Below are 16363 nucleotides of genomic sequence, written 5' to 3' on the forward strand. Positions count from 1 at the left end.
TACAATGATTGTTTTGCAAGTGACAGAAAATTTTAAACAGTCTCTGAAAGTATCCACCGATGGAAACAACCAACAGCTACTGGAATTACACACAGAACTACACAAAAATTAAGATAACTGAGGCTGAGACTTCCTTGCGTCTGCAGATCTCAGGAAATGACATGTTGTAGAGCATTTTACAATTAGCAAGTACCCTAGTGTCTAACCACATTAACAACTAATAAATCATAAGCAGCTGAATTAAGCACTCTTGCATAAAATCAATTCTTAAGGGGGTGGATACAAAACGTCTTTATCAGAGTATTGATTTTCTCACATAATTGACTATTCCCTGAGGACACTGTGATGCTGGAACACACAAAGCAATATGGAGTGTGAAACAAAAACCCTCCTAACTATATTTATCTTAATTAGTAACTCAAACATGAATACTTCCCTATGTACTCACACAGAAATCTTTCAATTATAAAATATATCTAGAGGGCATACAAGGAGGTGAAAAAAGCATCACAAATAAGCACTTTTTAACATTGGTTTTGAGAAGTGATATACAAATAAACCTACAAGACCAGCTTGTAAACTACCTTGTACCTACTGTAGCATAACCAACAAATAAACAGGTAAATTAAGAGCAGATTTGTGTTGTCAAAGACAACCTGGTATGCACCTACACTGGTTAAGGTCAAGCTGCTGCTGAAAGAATAAAAAGGAGGGAAAAAAGAGAACTCAAAGCTCTCCTCAAAGGCTGTTTAAATAGCCAGTTAGATTAGGCCAGTGCAGCTTGCCCTGTCTGTAATGGAGTTTCTGCCCTGCCAGATGAAAGGGGTTAGGAGGAGCACATGGAGATCGGAAAGTGGCAAAAGACCCTGGTGAAATGGCTGTTATTCATAATAGAATGAAAAGGGTACGGTCAGGGGGATCGCTGGTCTTGAAACTGGACTTTCACATTATCTTATTCTTTGAGGACTTTTGGAGGCATCTGGAGTGTTGCTTGTGTGACAAAAAAAATGGCTGGAATTCCTCTCAGAGAGGAAAGCAACACCTTCAGTAGCATGTGTGATAACAGCCTAAAAACAGCTGTAACAAGGAATATATTATAAGCAGGCAGCACTGCTCCCCCCCCCCCCCCCCCACTCATGACTAAGATGTGTAAAGAAGTTCTAATCTAATATTAAACTCACCGAGACAGCATCACAGAGAACTTACTGCATCAATTAAATTTCTTTTCAAATATAAACTGTGGGCGGAACCAGACACCCCTCACAGACAGAAAGCCAAAGAGGTCTGATATGCACACAATAGCACCTCATACATGGAATAAGGACGGTGAGAAGAAATCAAACGGCTGTTCAACACGTACTTAATTTGTGATAAGCTGTGATCAGATTGGCACAAGGCCAGACAGGACGTTCGGAGAGGAAATATAGATCACTTCAGTTTTAGCGGCCAAGTATTCTCGGTAGGGGGTATAATTACACTTGGGGTGATTTTTCAGTTTAATCAAGTGTCTATTTTCATAATAATCAGTAGTCAACATGTGGTGGTTATTTTAGAAATCAATGTCTTTTGTGTTCAGTGCCACCATTAGCAAAAACATTTTAGAGTTAAGCTCCAACTACTGTATTTAAACACACATAGGACATTTTGGAATTATAACCCATGACTCAGCAGTCACCGAATGCAATTGTGGCCATGGCCTTTCACTTTGTATTGGGTGCAGGATTTTGTTGTGCAGGCAGGCGGCGGTGGGACACCTTGTGATGCTGACCACGCTCACAGTGTGGAGAAAAGGGGTGTTCAGCTGAAGTTCAGGGAAATGGAATTAAAAGCACCATTTGAAGCGTGATCAGACTAGACAAACAATATTTGGTTGGTTCTTGTGGTCATTTGTCTCCATAGATTTAAAAAAAACACAAGACTAGGTCAAAATCTAGTATATGGCTGGACCGTGTATGGTCAATGTGCAAAACTATGGCCAATTTGTTAAAGGGATAGTCAGTGGGAGTGTCTATAAGGTGAATTCCTGGATGTTAAATGTTTATCTGTAATTTTCTGTAGTGCTCCCAGTAATATTTGTTGTTAAAGTGTACTGAAGTAGCATTTCACATGACATGGTTAAGCTACGTCTGAGTAAAAAAAAAGGTTATAAATGCAGTTGCAAGAACAATACTTTCCACTCATATCTTGGGATGTTTGATTTGAAAGAGAACTTATTTTAATTCTAATTATAACTGTTCTAATTATCTGTTAAATCCCCCTGCTCTTTCATCTGTTTCTATCTGCGGATGTCTCTTGTTTTTTTTAAGACTCACTCTGTATTGAGTGTTTTGTCAGACTGAGTGTTTTTTTGGGGCGCTTTAAAAAGGTAGAGTCAGCGATTCTGGAGAAAAATTGTTCAATAAACTTTTTGTCAAATTCAGCAAAAGTCTCCTCACGGTCCACTAGCTGTCCGTTCTGTGTGTGCGCTGAAAAAAATCTGGTGTTCATACACAACCCTGGCTCTGTAAATGGGAAACAAAGTGGCTTGGATCGAGCCACACAACACTTTTCCAGCCAATCAGCAACAGGGGGTGTTTGTGTTCGTGTTCGTGCTCGTGCACAGAACAAGGGGAAGTCATCAGAGCAGCTGTCGGTGTGAGGACATGACAGTCTTCTGTCTCCAGCACCCGTTGGATTGTGGGAGAGAGAGGCCGTGACCAATTCACATAGAGAGTTTTTTGTCATGGAACAGATGCTCTTCCATTTTATTAGAAGTATCAATCCACACTGAATCCAAGAATCCCAACGTTTTTTAACACTCGGAATCCGTTTCTGTCTCGTGTATTGAAGCGTAATCTGAGCAGGCAGCTGTTTAAATCACATAAATAACCTGTTGTATATATGTTTTGAACTTATTAATTGTATCAATGAATCAATAAATACAAACACTGTCGAATTCTTCCTGTGGAGCTGACGTGCAAACTATTTTGGTTGAGTAAATTTCTGCTGTCTGTCAGCCTGGTGAAGGCAGTTCAGGTCAGCCGCTACAACGCCTCCACACGCTCCTCCGACAGTCGTGCAATCATGTTGTGGGAGTCCAGGTGCAGACCAAGGTAGGGCATCTGCTGACACAGCTGCAGGGCGCTCTTAGCGTGCGATAAATTTGGAATGAGCTGCAGTCAGTGGAACCGTGTACACGCCCCCTGAGGACTTCCTAGAAAACTGTTTGCGCCAATTCATTTTGAAAGAGCAACAGCCGAAGGGGAAACTCCAAAACGTGGCCGGCTAACCAATGGTCTAACTTCATCACTCAGTCAGTCAATCAGTGACGGACAGACATTATTGTGTGCAGGGCTGGCTCCACTGTTGCAGTCCAGCCAAAAATTGGGTCTGAGCAGCTGACCAGCACACAGAGTAATTTATACAGTAAATGCTTAAAACAGGCAAACCACAGATAAGAAGAAAAAAGGCTGAGGGGGCAGGAAGAGAGAGCTAGACAGTGAATGAGAGAGAAAAAGATTCACTGCATTCACATCTTTCACGGCTGTCTGCCTTTTTTCAGGAGACACATTCTACTTTTCCCACAATGAGGGGCATCTGTCCAGCACGTTATTCTGCATTTACTCTACAGACCACACATGGAACAGCTGCTTATGAGTTTGTTTTGGTGGGATGTTGAACAAGTGAGTCCCATCACAACATTCAATACCCATGGGAGCAGTATTGACGGAGCTAAGTACTAAGAAAGCACTGGTAACCTATTGATCATCTGTTTTGATAAGTGGTTCACCCCCGCTGTGCTATTAAACATGTGCAGAGTGTAGAGAGTTGCATGGCAGGGATGTACTCACACGTAGGAAGGAGGGGAACCCCATGCCGTAATAACCTACGGCAAAGTAGTCTGGTTTGGGCCGGATGACCTTCACTATGTTCTCATAGAACTGGGCTTGCTTCCGCTGTTGGGGGATAAAACGGTAAGCTTCAGTGGCATAGAAAACATTTACACTTTTTCCTTTTACATGAGTATTATTGGCAATTTTATTTTTAATTTTAGAAATGTGACGGGTTCTGTGTTGTTGGTTTCATGCTATTGCAAAAAAAAAGGGATTTAATCTCATTGAGACTTTTCTGGTTAAACAAACAAAAATAACCAACCACGGTCTACTTCCTCACTCTTAAAAGTGCAGGTCACGTTCTCAATATTTATCATTTTAGAGAAGAAATCCTCCGTATACTGAAATGATTCAATTTATAACTTTAATGTGGTTCAACAAAAAAAACAATATTACTTACCAAGGATGCGCTAAGCTGTTCAAAGTCAAACATTTCATTCTCGTACTGTTCTGCCAGTTCCTTTCCCAAAATGATTGCCTCCTCCCACATCTATTGGGCACATAAACAGAGACAGTTAGTAAATGAATTAATAATCAAAATTCAAGCTGAGATAAAGCACTCCTTTTCAGTCATCTGAATAACACAAATTATCTCTACCAGGCAATGGTGTTCAATTTAAGCCTTTTTGCATATAAATAAAGGCAATTTCTTCTTATTTTGTCAATATTATTTGTTTTTTTCTTTGATCTAAAACACTAAAACTCAAATGCCAACCCCTTGAGAGAAGCACATTTATTATAGTGATGCATTTCCCCTTGAGACTCATCCAGTGCAGTAGTGTCACAGATAGATGGGAGCCACTCAAACAAGTTGAAACACTTCTAAGTGACTTCTTGACAGACTAGATGGGACTGAACTGATCTGGGCCACACTGGAGGTGGACTGAGTCCAGACTGCTACTCAGATCAGCCTGCCATCAGTGAGAGTGGTGGTGGCAACACCATCTGGGACTGCTTTCTGGATGACTCTCTTCGCCACTCTGTCCTCGCTTGATAGTATCCCCTTATCTGGAGTCTTAATGCATTCATACAGCCGCTGTAACACTTCTTGATCACTCCGTTTGTGTGTGCATGTTAATCCGAGGCTCTCTCAATTTCTCCCTGGCCATATCCTGCTGAGTGACAGTTGGCTGGAGAACCAAGAGTGGCGGCTGCACCCCGGCACTGATGATACATGCAAAGCCTTGGGACATCATCTCTGAGAAGCTCTGGCTGCAGTCCTACAGACCGATTCCAGGCTTAGCTTACTGACTGAAATGTCTTATCTGTGTAGAAGAATAGCAAAGCAACCTGATCCTACGCAACTAGAACATTTTCTTAATCTGAGGCACATATGAATGTGTCTGCTGATCACGTCACAATAGGCTGGCATCGTACAGAAATGGCGTTCAAATATATCACTGAAGTGGTATGAGGGAGAAAGAGGGACAGCAGGGGGGAAGAGCAGGAGAGAAGGTTTTATGGAAGGTAGAGGACAACACAAAAAAAACCACATTAATGTTTGTGTGGTCTGATATAAGAGCATCAGCAAAAAGAAAGGGATTATTTACAATCCCCGTTCTGTAAAAAAGGAACATAGAACTTCTGTTCAGCGGCTCTTCTTCGAAACCTGCCTCCTGATGCCAGAGGAGGTATTTAACAGAGATGACAACATCTAAAAATAGCATCCTCACAGTCCAGGATTTATCAAGATTAAGACCACTCTTCTGTGTGCGGCGGAACGTGTGTGTGTGTGTGTCTCTAACCTTGCCCTTGTCGAAGTAATTGATAATCTGCTGGTAGAGCTGGTCCTTAAGCTGCCCTTGAGTGGTGGCCTGGTAGCCGTCTCTCTGGGTCAGGTGGGCTGCACATTGCTCGTCTGACCACTGCGGAGAGAACAAGTAAGCATTGAGGTCAACACTGTGCGATACAGAACGGAGCAAAAGGGGAACAGGTGGCAAGAAATCAATCACTGAGTTATAGCCAATGCAAATGGGTAAGATTGATGTGTAATTCTATTTAAACCTGCCCTGCGCTCTGGCAGGGCGAGATGGAAACTTGAGACACGGGCAATGAAACAGGCATCGATACATATTGAATGGCTCAGAAAATGCATCAATGCAGTACACATAGCTTTCTGTGGCTAATATCTGCTTGTACAGCATTAAGCGCGAGAATCCCCACAACCCCAAAAAAGTGCTCTGGTAGGCTAGCCCACTGGAAGCCAACCCAGTGAAGTAAAGTGAAGTGAAGCTGGGGAAGCAGGGAGGGGCATCATTTATGTTTGTGTTAACAATAATCATCAGATACAGTTGAGTCATGCAGCAGCATAATCTTATTCATTTACAAATTTTGCTTGATTTTGTAAACCAGGACAGGCGAGGAAGGATGATTAAAAAAAAAAAGAAACAATAAGACTGCGGTGGTATCCTTTTGTGCTAACCTTGTACTCCATGATGCCTTTTCTTCACTCAGCATGGAGAATAATGAGGTTTCTGACAGGCTAGAGCAGCTTGTCTAATGGGGAGATGGACAATCTGATTGGCCTCTGTGTCGAGTATAATCCTGTACGGCCTGCCAGGACTGATTCATAACTAGCCGATTTTAATTGCCATTCTCTAGTGTTGTGAGTAACCTGAAGAGTTAAGATCTCTGAAAAAAAATCTGACCAAGTATAGTGTGAGGGCCACATTTGAATAGCAAAGCCAAGAAATTTGCATACTCCGCACTGGAGATGGGTAAAAAAAAAGTAATTGCTCTGCACATTGTTGCTGTGGCATGAAGAGGGATGCTGGGAGGCTTTGGCACTGGTTATTGATTCCTTTACAGCTGGACTGCAGCATTTACATGGTAAAAAGGGTCTCTGTTTATTCATGGATGGCCAGTGACCCTGAATCGACAGAACTACATTGCTGATGCATATCTGACAGTAAACAAAGTGCTGTTAATTCATCAACCATTTTATACTGCTGCAGGTACTCTACTGGAGGACTAATTGTTATTACAGCAGCCACTTTTACTCTATCACTGCTGGCAGATGCAGAATTATATATACATCACTCACCCCCAGGCTCTTTTACATGTGCCTGTGTGTGAATACAAAAGAACAGTGTCTTCAAAGATTACATTGGACAGCTTATTGGAGAAGAAAAGATTTATCCAGACTCTGGTGAAACAAAATTAACTAAATTTCACATTATAACACCGAATCCCTCTTTGAGAGCAGGCAATGATCAGGAATACCACAGCTGCTGGGAGATGAGCGGAATTAAAATAATAATAATCAAAACAACTCCTGCAAATGCTACTGTGGCTGCTCAGCGAGGAAAATTTGATTCAGTCACAGCCTGCTCTCCCCTGTCGGGACCTGTACAAAGGCTGAAGCAGCCAGCTATTTATGCAAATACAGATGAGTTGTTGGGTGTAACCATTTTGGATAAAAGGCAGAAAGGAACAACTCCAAATTCAGGGTATAGCAAACCCCAACTGGGAATAGACACTGCAGCGCTTTATGTGAGGAGTTCTATATGTGGATGTGGTATATTTTTGATAAAGACAGAAACTTTCCAGGCCTAGAGTAGGCATTTATTTAAAAAAAAGATGTAATCTTAAAAGAAATGCTTCATGATTGCTTATACATATTTATGTATCTAATTCAAGATATCATTGCGCTAAAAGTGCAGTACAAACCTGCCCCTTTTTCACCTTAAATCAGAGGTGCCATTCACTGAACCATGTGATTTACAGAAGGGGATTCTTCCTTTTCCAGCTGACAAGGAGGACAGTGAAGGTATACCTTAATCTTGAAGCACCTCAGGTAGCTGCAAATGCTTTTTTACTCTGCTTTAAACTATGTCTTTGCAGGAAAGATCAGATACTGAGCATGATTTGCATTGGCTATGCAAGGTGAACTAGTTGCTGCTCAGCAAGACTGCCCTCTCAGCAGCCATCTCATGCCACAGTGGGAATACATAAACACAGACCTATCTCTCTAAGCCCTGTAAACATTCACATTCACAGATACACACTGTTTAATGTCTGAGGTTAGATGCCATCCCCATAGCTTAACAGTAGTTTTTGTTTTTTTCCATCTACAGTATAATACGCTGTTTGAAGAGGAATGTGTGTCATTTCAGAGACTGCATGAGTACCTTTTATTTGTTGTTTGTTTGTGTTCTCTTGTTTGTTGTGTCTGTGTACCTTGAGAAGTTTGGCGTGTAGCAGCAGAGTGTAGGCAGCCTCAGTATAGTTGTCGCACTCTTTGTGGAGGTCACACAGCTTGTACAGGTACCTGGAGGAAAATAGGAATGATTTATCTGGGTGGGTAATTGACACTTTAACAACAAACAAAGAGTTAACTTTGCTAGACTGATAGCCTTTTTTAACCTCAAATGATGCTTGACAGACAGATGAAAAACTCTGATGAGATCCAACATATTTTAACAAAATCTAATATTTCATTATGGATCTCCAGGGACATACAGCTAGGAAGAAAGGACCCCAAATGTACAGCATTTAGTCTGTGGCAGGCAAATTTAGCTCATCTTAATGTCACAGCACCAAATCTCCATATGTACTCAATGTAATGTACCTTAGCAGTGTGAATAAATGCCTCGAGAGGACTGAATGTTCAGAAATATGAACATACTTGACAAGCACAAGGCTGGATATGAATGGATCTTACCTGATGTACATCTCTTCTCTGTCTATCTCCTTGTAAAAGTTCTACAGCAGAAAGAGACAGGCCATTAAAGTGGGTTTGAAAGGGTTCATAGATTTTCACTGACAACAATGCCATTACAGTATACTGCTTACAAAGCTTCAGTGTATGTTTACATTGCATAACCTTCAGAAGTAAATGGACTGTGGATTCTTTTTTTTTAATATCTCTAAAAGAGAACAATATTTTGGCATCGTGACAAATTAATTTTCTAAAATCTGGATAAATGAAGTTCTGGCTTGCGGCATGCAAACATTAACTACGCAGCTACAAAAGACAAGTAAGTTGGCAGACATTTGAATCACAATGGCAGGTTGTGACACTGTTATCCCAGCTAAAACAGAAAACTTACACAACCTGGCACAGGGTGAGCATGACTCAGATAAATGCTGAATATAGGTCATATAGGTCGCTAATCTTTTCAATGGCGGTTAGTCATATGAGTCAAAATTGACATTTGGGTGCCCCCAGATGAAATGTCACTTCACAGAGAAGAGGTGTTTCAGGTGAGCTGCTCTGTGATAACATCTTAATCCATTGTGACATGTGAAGGTGACTGTTATTGTTTTATTGTCTATGGGTAGTCACGTGTCATTATTGTCACTTTAATGACAACCAATAAACAACGCCAGTGTTTCTATTATAGACATTGTTGAGAACTACTGTTAAAGCAGTTTTATATATTGTCATTCATACAGTGGATCTGTTTGTGTGTATTCAGGAACTCAGAAAAGAAGCAATCTTACGAGCACATTGACAGTGCAGCTCATGCGGTTTTCCTTGTTCTCGTCGTGCATGATGGTCCTGTAGTCCAGCAACCTCTCCAGCAGACGCACCACCAGGGTGACAAAGTTCTCGCCAGTTTTGGCCAAGTACTTGTGCTTCCTGCAGTGCTCCAGTAAACTGCGTGTTTTTTTTGTGTTTGTTTGAAGTGGTGGGGTGCGGTGATGGTTCGTGTGTGTGTGCACGTGTTTGTGGATGTGAAGCGGGGGGGAAAAGAGAGGAAAACAAAACGTGAAGCATGTATAGAGAGGTTCATCAACAGTTTAAAATGTCAAACTTTTGCCACTTAGGATTTGAGAAACCATTTTTTTTTTTTTTTGCCCACTAAAGCAGGGTTAGCATCCAACTGTGCTGAAAGCAAATATCACAGTTGCAAGCTGTGATGAGAAGTCGTGTGATCATCAGAACACTGTGATTATTTTGAGGAGTGCTATGTTGCAATTAGCATTATCTAACTTGTGAGAGGCTCAGGCGTAATCCTGCCCATTAATCAGCACTTACATTTTCTGAAAGAGAACTTTGTACTGCTCGTCTCCGCGGCCCCCCTCCACCTCGTGATCCAGCTTGGTGATGATCTCGTTCTCAAACTGCAATTAGACAGAGCAGGCGTAAATAATCAGTGTAGCTAATTTTTCAATTCATTAACGCCATCTCCCTGTCTCACTCTCTGGGCATCAAGGCTTGGCTGAGGGGATCTGTGCTTTGACTTTAATCGTCTCTCTTCTGCAGCCCAGCTGGCTGTGAGCTGCTTTTTATTACTACTCGCTGTTGGTACAGCCTTTCTTTATGTGTACAAACTTGGTTAGAACACAGAAAAAGGCTGCATCATGAGACACATCCGCCTTACTTCTGCTCGCTTGTTGCTGTATCTTCTGACAGTGATGTATGGACCTCATATCTCTGATGTTTGTACTGGATGTAGCAGCTGTATTAAAAACAGTCTTTATTGTGCTGAAGGAAACCAATTTCCACCGACTTCTCGATGTGCTCGTGTATTAGGCAAGCACAAATACTACTATGCTACTCTCTTGTTAAACAAAGAATTTACAACACGCACGTAATATTCCCACAAAAGGGAATATTACTGTCTTACAGTATAAAAAGGGGTCAGGCCAATGTGAGACTGATCACATTTAACTACAGGAAAAGAATAACAAAGGGGGTCATTCCCTCCAATGAGCCAGGTACTGAATGACACATTGATTTAATTAGCAGGGCTCCCTTCATTCCAACTCCAAACAGACTGCACTCTTTGCAGAGGTGAACTGCGAGAGGGATGTTGGTTAAACTGTCACTGTCTTCGCAAGACTGCAAGGACTGGTGGACACATTTGGAAGCCACAGTGCTGCTTTAAAATAGTACGATAAGCATTGTGTACTTTGGGAGCCCGCATAAACATTGCAAAGTTAAAAACTCCCTGCGACATCTTATGGCAGAACAGCTGTAGCCAAATAGGTTTCCTCATGCAGAAAGGCTTCATTTTACATTGTAACGAGGCATAACATTAAGTTCCACTTACCGAGGCTGTTGATGATCGCAGCACAACAAAATGAGATTTGCTGAATTACAAGTAAGCTTGTGGCTGTAAAACTTTTTTTCTCATATGGACTGTCCCTCAGTAACATTTACTCCTCCTCACATGCCCAGTTTACCACACCAGCACCCACCCACTGCTTTCCATATAGTCCTTTTGTTACCGCTCATCTGCTATTGTTCTATTTTCTGTATGTATTGTTCTGTTACTATTATTTCATGTTTCAGAGGACGCACCCGCTGGAAACTGCATGTGAAGTGGAACTCGCACTGCATCATGTCGAAGAAGATGGGGATGGTGGCCTTTCGCAGCTCAATCTCGGGAACTAGTGTCATCTCCAGGATAGGACCCACCATCTCGGGAATGAATTTTATCTTGTGGGGCCCTTGTGAAGAAAAAAAAATCAAAATGTACACATAAATGCACAGTATGCTACGCTAATTTGTAGACTTTTATTTAGACAAACATACAAAATGTTGATGCTAACGGGGCATACATCCTTACTGTGCTGAAGACATAAATGTAGCTGTTGCAAACAAAGTAGAAAAATATGAAGAAAGTCTGGCTCTCCACGTTTAGCGAGTCTCCTCTGATCAGAATTGCCCATGACAATCATGCAGTAAATAACTTCATACCAAACACCTTAAGTCAAAAAATAATAAGTCACTCATTAAAAACCCTGTAAATTAATCAATCTAATCTGGTGGAAAAGTCCAATTAAAGGATCAGATGGTGTAGATTACAATGAGAGGACTTAAAGGGAAGCACAGGTGGCCAAATCTAACACCCCGATCCCTGTGCTACAATCATATTCCATTGAGACTTGACTGTTGATTCTCTCATCACAGATCATAAAGCCAATTAACATTTTCTATATTTAGCTGCTGTTCATGGTTGGGTTGACTTGTGATAACCGTGAGAGCACTTAGTTGGGAGATAATCATAAACACACTTTACTCAATAACACTTTAAACATGTGTCAGTTGCTGTTATTATAATGTATATTGTTTGTTTGGTATGACTGATCCTTGACATTGACAAAATGAGTTGATAAAATTACCTAGATTGTACCACATATCCCTGATTTCAAAGCCAATTTGCCTTCTCATGTCCTGGTACCTGAAACATAAACAGGATAAAAATGTTACAGAAGCTTAAGTCAAATCATGGCATAGAAGATTAACATGACTTGGGGCTCAGTGGATTTAAAGAAGGGCTGATGGGTGAACTCAGTGAATACCATGAAAACACAAACAAGTGTATTTCAGTTGCCTAATGCAATATAACATCCATGAAGACCGGGACCCCTAATGTTGACCGGACAAGGTTGTTATTATGATATGATCGTGCCGTGGCTGCCGGTGTCAGTATTATCCCTGTTGCTTGTAATATGAAGATTCCAGTTGTAGGGAAAGAGAGAAAACAGTGGATGCAGCTTAAAGAAATGGGATGCACCAGCATACATTTGATGGGGTTAAGGTGCTTCTTCATTTGATGCAATCCAAAACAACAGTTGCTACTTTTTATCAGACATGTTTTCAATAACTATTCCAGGTGTCGGAGTTACAAATGTATTTTATAACCCTTGACTTTTGCTTTAATGGAGGCCCGTATGTGCTCTGACCACCCTTAAGACAATATACAATCTGTGTGCTTCCTGTTGTCTTCCTGTAAAAAGCTAAATAAATGATGGAAAGTAGTTCCTTGAGTCTTTCTCATTTTTGCCTGATTGACACCCTTTACACAAGCATATAATGAGACAGATTCACGATGCCCTGACCATAGTAAGTTAGTTTATTTTGTCTTTCCATGATGTTCTTTGGAATACAAATACACACTTATCATACACACTGTGAAGAGCATATGTGAATGCTGGCAGTCAGCTGGCCGTCAGCTACGGTCTGTGTTCTGAACGCACAGAAGACAGAAGACATGAGACAAAGCGTTTGATCACATAGTCTTTGTTGGTACTAGACCTTTGAGGTCGACTTGGTGTGTCAAGAGCCCTTATACAAAACAAAGAAAACCTGAAAGGACTGCTCCCTTCCCAACTCGTTGTCTAGCTTTTTATGAATGAGGGCTTATAAACTGATCAGCTATGCCATGTCTAGGTCATGAACCAATCTCCACAGCAGCTCGGAGCCGGTCTTCCTGCTCGGCACACATACCCACGTCAAAGACAGGACAAAGGACAGAGAGGGAAAGTGAAGACAGTGAATGATGGAGAGACTAACAGGCGAGGACATGGTGAGCAGAGGGGCAGAAAGTGAGGCCAGCTCTGTGAAACCGATCAAATGAAACAAAAATAATGGCTTTAGTTCTTTCAAAACAGATTGAACATTTGGTGAGAGAAGAGAGTAAGTTCAAGCCTGAAATTGTTTTAAGATGAAGAATATAGAAGGCACAATGAAGATAACAGCCCTGAGAGAGTCATTTCTGACTGTTTTTACCCTATTTCCACCGGCCTGGTATAGCATAATTTAAGCTGCACCATTGTGCTGGTTGAAACTACCTTGCAAACTTTGAATGAATTAAAATTATGTCATATGCAAAACTATGTCTGTTTTTCAGGGGAACTCCATTGATTGTACACAACAAAGTCTGTTTATAGGTAATGAGCAGTAGCCTACAACTCCATATGTCAAAAAACTTGCATATACAGTAGATTTTTGTGGCTCCAAATAGAACTGCATAAAATCTGATAAATTTCTCAAGTGATGTCATAAACCAAAGTGTTGGACAATTTGAAATTTTGACCTAATAATGTCACTGGAGGAAACAGTCAGGGGATCACCAAAATGATTAAAATGTATCCTGAGGGGGGGAATGAATGTGTGTACCAAATTTCATGGCAATCCATCAAACAGTTGTTGAGAAATTTAACTTAAAACAACATGCTAACCTCATGGTGGCCCTAGAGAAAAAAGCCAGGTGATAACCAAAGTCTTGAGGATTCATTGTCTTGGAACCACGAATGTCAGTAAAAATTTGTTGGCAATCCATCGAGGTGTTGAGATATTTCAGTCAGGACTGAACGACCATCGACACTGCCATCCCTGGAGCAATGCTGCTAGCCTGACTATAAATCAAATATCACTTTGAGGGGCATCTAAAATCAGATGTGGTGTCAGAGTCATCAATTACTTTTACCTCCCTCCAGTCTCATGCCCTCTATAGCTGGTGGCACCGCAGGCAACTGCAAGTATTCACAAACGCCTAATCAGACCAGACTATCAAACTGAGTGACTGATGGAGGCACAGTGACACCTCTGTCTCTTCTTCCTAGCACACTGACGCCATGACACCTTGGCATTGCATTGTAGAGATGAAAAAAAGATGCACCGTGTGAGGTGCAAGCATGACACCTCTCCTGACCTCTAATTAATATCCGTTCTTTCACACGGTGACATTTCAGTGCACCCTGTAGCTCTGATGGAATTCTAAAACCTAATTGATTGTTTTGCCAATATTTTACAAAGACATGCTAATGTATTTTGACAGAGGAGAAGAGCATTTCAAGAATCCTTAATGAAGAGGCTGCATCACCACTTTACAGCCTGGCCAGGTCAAAACACTTTACCATATTTAACTGTCAAAAGGAAGGGGGGATGCAGAGCCCAAGGATTGATCTTAAGGCAGATTATTGACAACATGATAAAATATAAATAGATGCCAGCCTCTACAAATTACTGTAAAGCTGTAAAAACGGTAATGCATTATGTATTATATCTTCTCTTTTTGCCTCTCATCCACACTTTATTGTGCAACCTTTGTGCTTGTCTAGTAATTTATTCTATACATATGTGCATGTGTGCCAGTGGAAGCATGTGGCTGTGTGTCTCCACGTACAGGCGTGCAGATGACTACTCTAGAGGCGTCATGTCCTCATCTGAGCCAAGACAGATACAGGGTGCTGTTCTGTCACACTCCTGTAGGCAGCGAGACAGGCAGCTATGACTGTCGGCTGTCAGGGCCTACAACATATACCTGTCAACCACGGGGCAAAAAAGCTCTTGGAGAGGTTAACTAAGAATAATATGTCTACAGAGGGACAGCGGTGAGCAGTGAGTGGATCTGGGGCTCTTGGCAGCTTGTGCTGTGTATTGCAACTGGGTCAGGGGGTAAAGGGCGAGACTGAGAGGAGGACGGAGGAAATGGATGTGGAGGCATGGAGTGATGGAAACAGAGGAGATGGAGAAAAAAAAATAGAGAGAGGAGGATACGGCAAAGAGAGAAAAATACAAGTGATTGACAAAAAGAAGCCTGTAAGAACAGATGAGATGATCAAAGCCTGAAGCCAAGGGAGTGTGAGATATTCACAAAACCTGACAATATGACACTCCCTCTCCTCATCACTCATATGCACATATCATAACAATGAGATTGCTGCATGCTCATTTATCCAGCTCTGTAATGTGTAGCTGCGTTTGCACGGTCTCTGGCCAGACTCCTATTCATCACAACTCTGATGTTATTTTTGTAATTGTTATCATTTCTATTGGTTATGATTTCATTGTACTCATCAAACTAATTGCTGAAAACGGGGGAAACGTGGTGACACGATGAAGTGTGATAGGAGAAAGAAAGAAAGCGTTCAGACCGGTTGTAAATAAGCGAAGAGTTCAGCCAAATTATGTAATGACTTTATGTGGAAGTAAAACCAAAGTAAGCACAAAACATGTCAGAAATAATCCCATATTGCACGGGAGAGTCGAACCAAGAAATCCGTAAACTGCAATGAATGTTGACAGCAGACAGCTTGGGTAACAATTTTACTGTTCACTTTCCAAATAAATTAGGCTAACCTGGGTGTTTGTATAAAACTTGTATGATCGCCTGACTGCTTGTGTTACTTGATTTCTTTCAAGTTTGTTCCCGGATAAAGGGAATTAATTGGGAGGTAAAATGTTTTTATTATTAAGGGAATGATGGCCCAAATTACAAAAATAAAAACAACAACAAAAGGGACACACAAAGATGTACTAATTCTCCTATTCAGGCCTTTATCACTCTGTCCTGGTGGTCTAAATGTGAGAAGGAAATTAGCATCGCAAAGACACGAGTAATGGACCAGAACTTCACGCGCAGCACTGGGAGATGTGTGACGCAAGAGAAAAGCCGACACAGAGAGCTAAACGTCTGTTCTCTGCTCCCGAGCAAGGCGCAATAATTGGTATTGCAGGCAGGACTGAGAGTTCATGCGCCAGCACACACACACACACACAGACACAGGATACAGAGAGGGAGAGGTAAAAGAGAGAAGGTGAGTGGTAGGTGGAGGGAGACGGAGACAGACACACAGACAGAGAGGGAGAGTGGGCGGATAGAGGTAGGAAGAGTGGGTGAAAGAGAAATTGACAAACAGTGTATAATATCCCCTTTGCTTGCTCTGGAAGCCACCTGGTTGTGTTTGAATGACATATCTGGGAATGTCAAATAAGCAGCCTTGAAATAGCGAGGCAGAGATCAGCCCCT

At 41.5% G+C, this 16363-nt stretch overlaps 1 protein-coding gene across 3 annotated transcripts in view; it reads right to left on the reverse strand.

The window, feature by feature from the left end:
• Nucleotides 1–16363, reverse strand: part of dock1 (dedicator of cytokinesis 1) — a 186024-nt gene that overhangs the window by 29331 nt on the left and 140330 nt on the right. For all 3 annotated transcript variants that reach the window (XM_042396800.1, XM_042396802.1, XM_042396801.1), the window contains exons 32-40: nt 11949–12007; nt 11125–11273; nt 9856–9941; nt 9318–9474; nt 8536–8576; nt 8052–8142; nt 5618–5737; nt 4273–4362; nt 3831–3935 (exon numbers count right to left, since the gene is read on the reverse strand). In XM_042396800.1, the coding sequence (XP_042252734.1) occupies nt 3831–3935; nt 4273–4362; nt 5618–5737; nt 8052–8142; nt 8536–8576; nt 9318–9474; nt 9856–9941; nt 11125–11273; nt 11949–12007 (898 nt within the window). The remainder of the gene's footprint in view (nt 1–3830; nt 3936–4272; nt 4363–5617; nt 5738–8051; nt 8143–8535; nt 8577–9317; nt 9475–9855; nt 9942–11124; nt 11274–11948; nt 12008–16363) is intronic.

Source organism: Thunnus maccoyii, chromosome 20, assembly GCF_910596095.1.
Source record: "Thunnus maccoyii chromosome 20, fThuMac1.1, whole genome shotgun sequence".
NCBI lineage: Eukaryota > Metazoa > Chordata > Actinopteri > Scombriformes > Scombridae > Thunnus > Thunnus maccoyii.